This window comes from Rutilus rutilus (genome assembly GCF_951802725.1).
Source record: "Rutilus rutilus genome assembly, chromosome: 17".
NCBI classification, from domain to species: Eukaryota; Metazoa; Chordata; class Actinopteri; order Cypriniformes; family Leuciscidae; genus Rutilus; species Rutilus rutilus.
This window is the reverse complement of record NC_140230.1, coordinates 16,929,533-16,941,330: the sequence shown is the minus strand read 5'-3', so window position 1 is coordinate 16,941,330 and position 11,798 is coordinate 16,929,533. Positions and strand designations below refer to the sequence as shown.

At 36.7% G+C, this 11,798-nt stretch overlaps 1 protein-coding gene across 1 annotated transcript; it reads right to left on the bottom strand.

Annotated features, from left to right (window-relative positions):
• Positions 1-2,396: 2,396 nt before the first annotated feature.
• On the bottom strand, positions 2,397-7,713 carry sbk3 (SH3 domain binding kinase family, member 3). The gene is made up of 4 exons (XM_084385682.1): positions 7,603-7,713; positions 4,736-4,880; positions 4,423-4,625; positions 2,397-3,351 (listed from the first exon to the last, which is right to left on the bottom strand). Exons 1-4 carry the CDS (start codon positions 7,606-7,608, stop codon positions 2,590-2,592), a joined length of 1,116 nt encoding a protein of 371 aa, XP_084241808.1. The 5' UTR covers positions 7,609-7,713; the 3' UTR covers positions 2,397-2,589.
• Positions 7,714-11,798: the final 4,085 nt, after the last annotated feature.

Genomic DNA, 11,798 nt, shown 5'->3' with positions numbered 1-11,798 from the left:
AATAAAATAAAAACGCACATAAATTGCATCAATGTTCAAATTTAATTTGCTAAACCACATTTTTTCCTCACACATAATACCACTACCGGTATATACCCCAAAGCCCTGTCTGTTTTATTGGCTATTTCACCATTGAAACTCCTCTGCAACTCTCAGAACATCGACAAATGCAACACTGTGGATGTTGTGCGTCTCTGATTTGTGTTGCTTAATTTCCAGGAAGCTGATGACAAGAAGCGACACTGATAGCATTGGTTATCAATGAAACACAGAACGACAAATGCTTTCAAACTCATTGTCTATACCCTAAGAGCACCTCAAAGCCATCGACTGGGGGAGAAAGAGAGAAGGCAGAGGTGACTCTCATTGGACTGCATCAATGCATCATTGAGACGTGAAGTTCAGCCCGTTGGCTTTGACCTGAAAGTGAAATCAATGGCCTGTACCGAACTAGAGAAGGACAGAACACAGTGTTTCGTCAGAGAGATGAGGAGGTGGTGTGAGGGAAAGTCAAGATGGCAAAGAACATGAACATGGAGAGAGATAAAGGGTGCAAAGAGGGGACACGGAAAGGTGCTGATGTGTTCGACAGTCTAAATAGATGGACCTGAGGCTATTTATAAAACCGTGAGTTCACATAGGTCTCATAGTGAAGGCCAGAGCTGATAGAGCAGACCTGTAGGATTCATTGAAGGGGTCAGAGGAAGAATGAATGCATGAATAATCAAAACACTAGATATGTATGAACATAAACAAGTGATAGTTGATTAAATGCATGAAATGTAGTTTGCAGACAGAGCTGGGTAATAAGTGATTATATGTAATCTGGATTACGTAATCAGAGTCCAAAAATGTAATTCTCGTATAGATTATATTTCATTATATATATTTCATTAATTATTAGCTTTTCATCAACTTGCAAACCTCCTGCAGTTCCTTCAGTTTGGGAAACCCTGACGTAATGTAAGGTTTAATGCAGTTAATTTTGTTGATGGGAACACATTTTCTTTCTCTTTGTACTTTTACATGTCAATTTGGTACAATATGTCCAAATCAATGTGATAAATGAGTTAGGACTAAAGTAATTTAAAAACTTGACCGATTACAATACCTAAAATGTGTAATGTTACAGATCACGCTACCAATTACAATTTCTATTTGTATTCAGTAACGGACTATGATTTGTAGGTAATTTACCCTGCACTGGTTGCAGATAGGACACCGTGGACAGCTGGAAAGTTGGAGTCGCCCGCACATATCTGAACTGATCCACTGAATCCCAGAACAACACTAACCTGACACCCGCTCCATTGTACCTGTGTTTGTTTAACATTTCACACTGCTCTTGTCCTATTTAGAGTGGAATGGAGCTGTATTTCAACCAGCCTGCCAGTATATCTGCTGTCTTCGTACCATCTGAAGTGTTATAATGCTTATTATGTCAGTAGAGTTCATCAACAAATGCTGATGTACGCACATGACGATGTCAATTTATAAGTGCAGCTCGAGAAGTGCATATTGTATAACAGACTGAAGAGAGTAAATGAGTCACCAAAACAAACAAGTTTATTCAAACAAGTATGTACAGTATGGCTATGTACATCAAAACAACTGGTTTGAGGTAGAGAGAGAGAGGAGAGAGAGGAGAGAGAGTGTTTATATATTCCACCCACATCTGATGAGCATTTTTCTGATGAGCAACTCCTCATCTACAGTATCTATTTGCCTCTCTACACGTTGAGAGTTTACTTATACATTGCACCTGAGAAGAACTCTGTTATTGCAGTATTGCTGGTTTCAGTATTATTATCAGCTCAATTGGAAAAACATTGAATTATTGTGGCCAAAGTATTTAGAGACTCAAGGATTCAAGTCATACTTGAATGCAAAAAGTGTCTACTTAACCACTTACGTGTACAGATAGTAATAATAAGTTGTTGCTTATGTAACTCATTGTCCCAAAATATTTTTTTTTTTGGTAAATCCTATTGTAGTTATTTATTATTATTAATATTATATAAAATAAATGCTGATATTCTTTTGACCTTTCTATTAATCAAAGAATCACAATGGATCATGGATTCCACAAAAATAATAAGCAGCACAACTATTTTCAACATTGTTAATAATAAATGTTTCCTTAACACTGGAGTAATGATGCTGAAAATTCAGCTTTGTCAACACAGGAAAAGATTACATTTTTAAATATATGAAAACAGAAAACAGTTATTTTAAATTGTAATAATATTCCATAATATTTACTGCTATTGCATGCAGCCTTAATTGGTGAATATAAGAGACTTTACATTACAAAATCAGCCTCAAAACTGTATGTGTGTTTGTGTGTGTGTTAATAATTTTTAATAATTAATTAATTAATAATTAATACTACTTACTATACTATTAATACTACTACCTATAGGTGTCCAAGGGCCACTGTACAAATACAAATCTTTAAAAAGTTAATGCCTCTCACATAGTATACATCCAAAACTAGTCTATTTGTAAAAAACTAATCTTCCAAAATATATATAAAAACTCTTGAATATAAAGTACATCTGTTTATAATATTGCTGTCGTACATGAACTTTATCTCTCCCTCCTTCCCAATATCTCTTTTCCCCCTTCCACCCCTCCTCTCTCGTGGATCTTCTTGGCCTCCAAGTGTGCCTCCTGCTCTCTCCTCAATTCCTCTTTCTCTGTCTTCAGTAACCAAGGTCCTCCAAGGTAAGACAGGATCTCTTCAGGCCCGGGGCGAAGCCAGGGCAGCGGGTTCAGCAGCTTTCTCAGAAGAATGAGGACGAATGAGCTTAAAGAGTCAAACTGACGGGCAACTTTTAATTCAGCCTCATTCTCCTCTCTCACAGTGTTTTGCTTTTCACAATGCTCTCCCTCCCTCAGTTCATTCTGTCCTCTGGCCCTCTCCTCTCTCTGTTTGGTTCGGTTGAACCAGTCTCTGTACTTGCAGTAGGAAGGGTCGTCAGAAGTGGTCTCCTCCCAGGGGAAGCAGCTTGTCAGCAGGCAGAATATGAGGATGCCTAAAGACCAAGTATCCAAACTGGGCTCTACTGTCATCCAGGTGTCCTCTGCTTCCTCCTTTGCCTTACTGACTGTCTTAGCGCACTCCATCTCGGGCACACAGAAAGGAGAGTTGTACCACACAGCACGGACCTTGGTCCCCTTTGCCCGCGCCAGGCCAAAGTCGCCCAGTTTGACCCAGCGACAAACACGGTCACACAAGAAGATGTTCTCTGGCTTAATGTCCCTGTGCACAAAGCCAAGCGAATGCAAGTGAGACACAGCACCACTCAACTGAGACATCACACTCTGAGCGCACTCCTCACTCACCACCTACAGAAAAAGAAAGAGAAGTTGTTTTTTATAGGGATGGGAAAATATTTAGAAATAACACATTTCTGCCAATAACAATTAACAATTTCCCTTTTTCATTAATATTGTTATTGCTATTTTTACATGTTAATTTATTATTATTATTATTATTATTGTTATTGTTTTGTTTTTTATTTATTGCCATTTCTGGCACATTATTTTCCTTTTTACAATAATAATAATATTTATTTATTTATCCATTAAGGCATCTTGTTGTCCTTTTATTGTTTATTATCCAATATTGTTATTTGTAAATGCTCATTCATTCATGGCACCTAATTTTCCTTTTAAAATATTATTATTGATATTTGTATACATGTATGTATGTATGTATGTATTTATTTATTTATTTATTTAACCATTAAGGCCACCATCTTTTTCAATAATATTGCTATTTGTATATGCTCATTTTCTTTTTCTTTTTTACATTTATTTATTTGTTTGTTTATTCATTCATTTCAGTCATTCATTCATTCATTCATTCATTCATTCATTCATTCATTCATTCATTCAAGCATGGCCTTATTTTCGTTTATTTAGCATTATTATTTTCTTTTCTTTTCAATGCATTTGTTATGTGTATTTATGCTTTGGCAATAATGTTTGTGCAACAGTCCTATTCCTATGAGTTATGAGATGACGGAAAGTCTGTGTTCTAATCTTTCCCTCAGCGGTACAGTAAGTACTGTCATTAAATCGCATTAATGTATCAAGGCTGATGATAGGAGCAGTTGTTTTGGCAGGAGAGTGAGAACACGGGAGCCATATCAGGGAGGACACATGTACGTGCCTGAATAATCAAAGATGCGTTGTTCCCTGAAGAGACGTCATTACAAAAAATGCTCTAATCATCACGATGCATCATCATAATTTTGACAGCTCTAGATCAGGACTGTCATCAGAGGACCAGGATCAATGTCCCAGGCCCTTTAATGAGGAGAAGCCACTATAAATGGTCATCTAAATCTCGTCTGAACAACCTGAGGGTGTGTAAAGGATGACAGAATTTAAAATTCTGCTGCATTTACTGACCTCTGACACAATGACATCATACAGGTCGCCATAAAGACCAGCCTCCTGGGCAAAGACGTAGTGGGAAGGCGTGGAGTAGAAGATGCCTATAGCCCGCGTCAGAGACGGGTGTGTGCAATAAGAGACGGACAGATTGTATTCACGCAGGAAAGCTTGGAGAGTGGTAGAGCGACGGGGGAAGAACTTCAGAGCCATTGGGGTTCCTGGAAGTTCAAAGATTGCTAAAGTGAGAAGTGCTTCGCCTTCACCAAATGCACCGTCTTATAGTTTAGAGCTCAGCCTGAACAAAACAGGAGACCACAAAACAACTGACCTCTCTTCTGATGCACCGCCAGCATCACCTTGCCGTACGACCCCTCTCCCAGCTTTTTGATCAGCTTGAAGTGCTCTGATGTCACCAGTGATGTCATGGACTGAGCCGTGAGGTAGCACAGCTCATCCAGCTCTCTTGGCGCAGTCTGACAAGAAAACAACAGTAAACTAACATTAAAGTTGCTGTGCAATTTTTTTATGAAATTTGCAGTGTTTATTATAAATTTAGCATTTTTAATACATAATTTTTAATAAATAAAACTCCCCCTCCTCTTGCAAAGACATCTCTTCTCTGATGATGTGTTTACTGGCGTGAGGGCGGGACAACATGTCACTCACATGACGTCACAGAAATAGCTAAACACAACAATCCAACCATCCAATCAATTCCTGATGAACAAAATCAAGTCCCGTCATACATTTTTTCTTGTTCGAGAAGCCGCTTCACTTGGATATACGTCACAATAGGGAAGAAAAGACTAACGCGACTTCCATTTCATGCCGACTTTAATCATACAATGATGATTTTCAATCAGTATGCTGTGTGAAGCATCTACTTTTGTTTTATGTGATGCCAGCTTGATCTTTGTAAAAATTAAAATTATGAAAAGCTTTTGACTTATGCTGATATTCAAATTCTGGCTGATACCGATAAGCTGATGATTATTTTAATGTTATGGCTGATAACCGATAAATGCTTTAAAAATATAAAATCTGATACTGTTTTGTCTAAATAATCAATAAATAAAACTGAATTTAAACATTACAACTTTATAATATACATTATGAAAATAGCTATTCATTTTAACTTTTTCTAAATGTAACGTTTATCAGTGTTATACATTTTTAGTGTTTTAATTAATTTAATATTTTTATTTGCATGAATTAATGTAATTTCTTATAAAGAGACAATTTTTTTCAATCTATTCCTAACCAACCCAGAACAGACTGCCTTAGAAATTGTATTAATGTTTTTTTCTATAAATATTATTAATGTTTTTAAAGAACTTGTTCGTGAGTGTTAGATGATGACAAAAAATTATCTAAGTGGAAAAAACTGTGTAAATGAACAAGCACAATTAAATATCCAATATCGACCGATACTTATCTCTTATACTAACAGATATATACAGATAGTGCTGATACTTTTTGTCATAATGATAAGCTGACTATACATTATCCCCCTTATTCTCGCTATTTACCACATAGTGGGCATGAAATTAAAGAAAAGAGACTACAATTGCTATTTAGGAAATCGCTAGCTTGAGACAACGACCAATTACACAAAAATGTCTGACTTCAGAATTGCGCAATTGAGATTCATGTATTCCAGAGAGCCATGTAATAATGATAGTTATATGACAGTTTAACTGCATCTGTCAATACTTTCACCAGCCTTCAATTTTATGTCAGAGGATGGTCAAACAATACCATAAGCCTATTAACACCTCGGCAGCCCTGAAATAGCTAGGGCGCATGTTACTTATTGCATTTTTACATAGCACAAAGCAAGCAGATCATATTTACATTACACCCTATATATTTATCAGGGACATTTGTTGATTAAAGTTCCTAGAAGTGTGCGTCACACCAGTCTTGTGTGCGTCAGTGTTATTTTTTTTGCTTTTTCATATGCAACCTTTACTAACACCACTCAGCTGAGGAGCAGGACCATGTAACTGTACGGTATTCTGTTACGACTTTATAAGTCTGTGATGTGGTCCTAGTGAAGCGATTGTATGAGTGTGTTGCTAGGCATTGAGAACAGAACCACCAGAGCAGCCTTTATCTTACTGATAGACGTCTCTGGCAGTGTGGCCTTTGATAAGGTGCCAGGAGTGGACGTGCATATGCTCCAGCTTGTTTCATTTTCCATGCAACCTTCATGTCTGTAATGTACAGTAAGACTAACAATGTTGGTTTTAAAATCAAATTTCAGTAACACTTTAGTTTAGGGTCCAGTTCTCACTATTGCTTATTAGCATGCATATTACGAGGATATTGGCTGTTTATTAGTACTTATAAAGCACTTATTAATGCCTTATTCTGCATGACCACATTCTACATCCCTTAACCAATACCTAAACTTAACAACTACCTTACTAACTATTAATAAGCAGTAATTAGGAGTTTATTGAGGCAAAAGTCGTAGTTAATAATTAGTTAATAGTGAGAATTAGACTCTAAACTAAAGTGTGACCCAAATTTCTTGCAATTAAGAGTGTTCTCTGAGGTTTGCCATAAGGGATTATGATCTTTTTAATGAGGTTACCCATTCAACCTCTTGTGAATAATTTTTGAAACATTATTATATTGCACTTCAGTACATTTAAAGTTTTATAGCAATGATATCTGGCACTGATGAACAATTATGAATATTTTTACTGTCACACTCAAACATTCTATCTATCTATCTATCTATCTATCTATCTATCTATCTATCTATCTATCTATCTATCTATCTATCTATCTATCTATCTATCTATCTATCTATCTATCTATCTATCTATCTATCTATCTATCTATCTATCTATCTATCTATCTATCTATCTATCTATCTATCTATCTTCACTGAGTGCCACTATTGCAAAATATGTGCAGTATGTGCTGAGCACGGCTGGAGCGCTTTATATTACCCACAGGTGTATAGCACAGCTTTAATGGATTTAGCAGGATAAAATCTGAAATGTTATTTAGTCATGATTTACACCTGCAAAGCCGCAATTTACACTCATTAGTGAAATCATCAATATATGTGTGTGTGCTATTATTATATATTGTTATTTGGTTAAATATTCATTTCTAATACTTGTTAGTGTGTATTAATATGAAATGGAACATTTTCCATAAGATCAGTATTTGACTCACAGTCATTGTCCAACGCTGCAGTGTCTTTCAGGAAGTCTCTCTCACTGTTTCTTTCCCATCTGGACAGGACTGAGCTCTGAGTCAAACTGTCCGTTGCTCGTTATCAACATACAACGGAGATCGACAAGCAGTTAATCAGATGTTGCGGTGCAAGCATGAGTGTCAGTTGCTACTCAGTATTTTTATATATGTGCTCTCTCTCTCTCTTGATCCTTAATGAGTCTGCCGACCCTCCTGCTTACCACCTTCCTCTGCTCTCTCTCCCTTGCTCTCCCTTTTCCCTCCAAAATTCCTCTGCTTGTTTCCATCCCAGATAGCCATGTACTACAGCAGTGAGGTATGCTGCCCCTTCCCAGAGTCTCACTCTTTCTCTCGCTCTCTCTCGTTACTCCCGTACGTCAGTAGTGTCCCAATATGTCCCACCTGTCAGTCAGTCTGTCTGTAACACTCTATTCAGTTCCTGCTGTTCCCTGAGGTCTCTCTTGATCTCCCTTCTTCCTAACACCATCACTTAGTAAATTCCTCCTACTGTGCAGCTCCAGTCTGCAGCTCTGCTGGATTAAGTAATACTGAAGATAACAAGAGCTTAACAGTTTTGAGATCTAATTACTCCTAAGGCTCTTGACTAAGAAATTAACATTGTGAAATTCTCACAATTCATTGTGAAACTATTCCAAAGTAGTGATGTGTGATCGATTTACTCGATTTTTGAGAGGATGCAGTAAGATTAGTGCCACACAGACTTTTATTTAGGATATTAGGATAAGGATAAGTATTAGGATAAGAATTTAGGATAAAGCGAATTGCAATAAATCTAGGAGCAATAAAAATTGCAAATATAGATGAGATATTTGATTAGAATCACAGTACAAGACCAGGGGGCAGTGGACCCTCAGGGGTCCTTGAAGAAGATGTGCTACATGTCAAGTCAAGTCGCCTTTATTTATATACCAGCTGGAATCGGTTTATGCTAGCCTGCAGAGCAACCACCCAGTAAAGCATTACAATAATCTAGCCTTGAGGTCAGGAATGCATGTATTAACTTTCTGCATTTGACATTAAGAGCATATGTCATAATATAGCCATCAAAGGGTTTTTGGTCCAATAATTAAAACCTCTGTTTTTCTTAGAATTTATTTAGTAGGAAATTACTAGTATTTTTTATATCAACTATGCATTCCGTTAGTTTTGTGAATTGGTAAGTTTCGTCAGGCCGCAAAGAAATACAGAGCTGAGTATCATCAGCATAACAGTGAAAAACGAACACCGTGTTTCATCTCCCAAAGCATGTAGGGTGAAAAGCAACGGTCCTAGTACTGAGCCTTGTGCTACTCCATACTGAACTTTTGATTGATATGATACCACTTCATTAACAGCTACAAATTAACCATGGAAATGCGATTCCACTAATGGATCAAGGATAGGGTCAAGTTGTGTACCGTTCAAAAGTTTGGGGTGATGAGAAAGGTAGTGGAAAAAAGCTCTTTACACTAAGAAAAAATTGATTTGATTATTAAAATGTTCTTTGAACAAAGAAAAAAAAATGTGTTCATTAAGAACTTTTTACTGCAAAGGTTCTTTAGGAGAATGGTTCTTTTATGGCATTCTATTGCCCTTTTTGGAACCTTTATTTTTAAGAGTGTACATGAATGTACATGGTGACTGACTGTTGTAAAACATGGAAACAATTCAGTAACATGAGCGCCATTGTATTGGCTTACGAGGTGCATGTGGTTTACACTGACTATTATGCTTCCTTCAGTGATATAGAATTTGAGGTTGCTATCTCCATTAATAAGAGAATCTTTAATATTGCTTTATGCAACAGTTCCATAAACAAGCAATTCATCCCATTCTTATGTTTCAGGCAAAACTGCTTTCCTGTTGCTCAAACAGTAGAGCTTTGGCGCTTGCAACGCCAAGGTCATGCCATGGGTTTGACTCCCAGGGAAAGCAAGAACTGATAAGAATGTAAATGTGTACCTTGAAATGCAATGTAAGTCGCTTTGGATAAAAACGTCTGCCAAAATGCATAAAAATGTAAATGGTCCAGGCAGTTCATGTATTTGTAAACACACATTGTTCCAAAAAAAGGCAAACTGGAATGTATAAAACCCGTAAATGTAATGCATACAGTAAAATATTTATGTGCTATTATACTGATTATCAGGACTTTAAAAACACCGCTGGGTAAGATAATGAAAAGAGAACAGTTATGTGTATCTTTTGTTTTATTTATTTGTTTGTTTATTGGTTGGCATTCTTCAATGGTATTTAACCTGCACATTCTGCCATCTGTTTGAGTGACAAAACTAACAGCTGAAAGCTTGCAGAACTTAATACAACCATCCTTTCAATGACAAACCTCTGCTTAGTGCTGCCAATTCACATTCTCTCTTTCTGTATCTCATTCTCAGTTTACCCTGAACCTCAACTCTCTCTCTCTCTCTCTCTCTCTTGATTCTTTATACATTTAAATCTCAGAAAGATTTCCATTGATATCTCAAGTACAACATGGCTACTGTATTACTAAAGCAAACAACCCCTGTTATCACAACAGTGGCCGTTTCTGTTTCTCCAGCTGCCCTCTACATGCATGAAGCTGTTACTAATACAGTCTGCTGTTGACTTCAAAGAGACTTCATCAATCCCTCTGGTCTCATCTCCATTCATAATCAGCACTACGCTTCTGTCACTCCCCTGCTGTTCAGGAATGTCACATGGTATGTCTGAGACATCATAGAATTAGTTTAACATGTAACCCAATCGCCAAGATCCGCAAATAGGTAATTTGTAACGGTCACCAGCTGGAGTGCCCTTAAGAGCCACCAGAGGGCACTCCACAGACTATTGTCATTCCCTCACAGACTCCATTCCCCATAATCCTTTACCCAGCCATGATTACATTCACCTGTGTCTCATCATCTTGTTTACTCACTCCATATAAGCCTGGTTTTCTCATTCATTATCTGTGAAGTCTTGTTTAGTGTTACACTGCAATTCCTAGCATTCACCCTAGTTTTGCCTGTTCTGTGGATTACTCTTTTGCCTGTGTTCCCTTCCTTGTTGTGTTTCTTTGTATGGACTGCCTGCCTGCGTTTGACCTTGCCTGTACTTTGGATTACCCTGTTCAATAAATACTGCATTTGGATCCTCAACCTTTTTTTCTCGGAGCAGTTTGTGACATAATGAATCATTTGGGTGTCTATTGCAATTACCTGCTGTATAGAATGTTGAGTTATTTATACAATGAATTCAAATATATTTCATATATATTCTCTAAATCTTTTACAAAAGTGTGAAAGTTCTTTACCTTTGGTGGCCTTGAGTTCTTCTGCATGAGTGCAAGTTGACTTCTATCATCAACTTGCCATTTTTATCTTAAAGAAACATGGCAGCATGCCGTATAAGACAAGCTCAAAGTAAATCTTTTGTATGTTACTTTAATGAAGGATACAAACTCTAAAAGTGAAAATAAAAGCAATTAAAAAAAATTATTATTGGAATCCTGAGGTAAAAACAGCAGTATGTTATTTTTATGTTCTTATATTCTAAGTGTTAGAAATTGCTCTATTTTTACAGTGAAAAGAATTTAAATGCAATACTACACATCATCATTTTAAGAAAAAGTCCCTAAAATATCCTTGTTCAGACATGTAAAGTAAGAATAATTCTTGCTTAGGTGCACTTTAATACATTTCATAGTGTCATTTTTAAATTTCTAAGCAATGTTCTGCAATAAAGAGCAATCTAATCAATCAGGAGACTTGAACATGTTTGTATGAATATTTTATATATCCACAAGACAAGAATAGTGTAGAACAGTGGTTCTCAACCAGGGGGTGGAGGCCCATAGGGCACCTTTGCAAAATGCTAAGAGGGCCGCAGGATGATTTAAAATTATTTATATTAAATAATCAAACTTAAAATACAAAAAAAATAAGGATGTTAACTGATTATATCTTTTTTAAATGTTTTATATACAGGTCATGAAACTTGGCATTACAAAAATAATTGGTTTATTTTTTTAAAGTCGGCATGAAAAGGAAGTTGCGATAATCTTTTCTTTCCCATTGTAAGGCCGGGGCTTGATTTTGTTAATCAGAAATGCATTGGTTCTTTGGATGGTTGTGGTTTGATATTGCTGTGATGTCATGTGAGTGACAGATGTTCCGCCCTCACGCCAGTAAACACGT

Coding starts and splice junctions, on each gene's coding strand:
- sbk3 (XM_084385682.1), bottom strand. Junction 4,626..4,735: donor GGCGGTGCATCAGAAGAGAG/GTCAGTTGTTTT, acceptor TTGAACTTCCAG/GAACCCCAATGGCTCTGAAG. Junction 3,352..4,422: donor ATGATGTCATTGTGTCAGAG/GTCAGTAAATGC, acceptor CTTTTTCTGTAG/GTGGTGAGTGAGGAGTGCGC.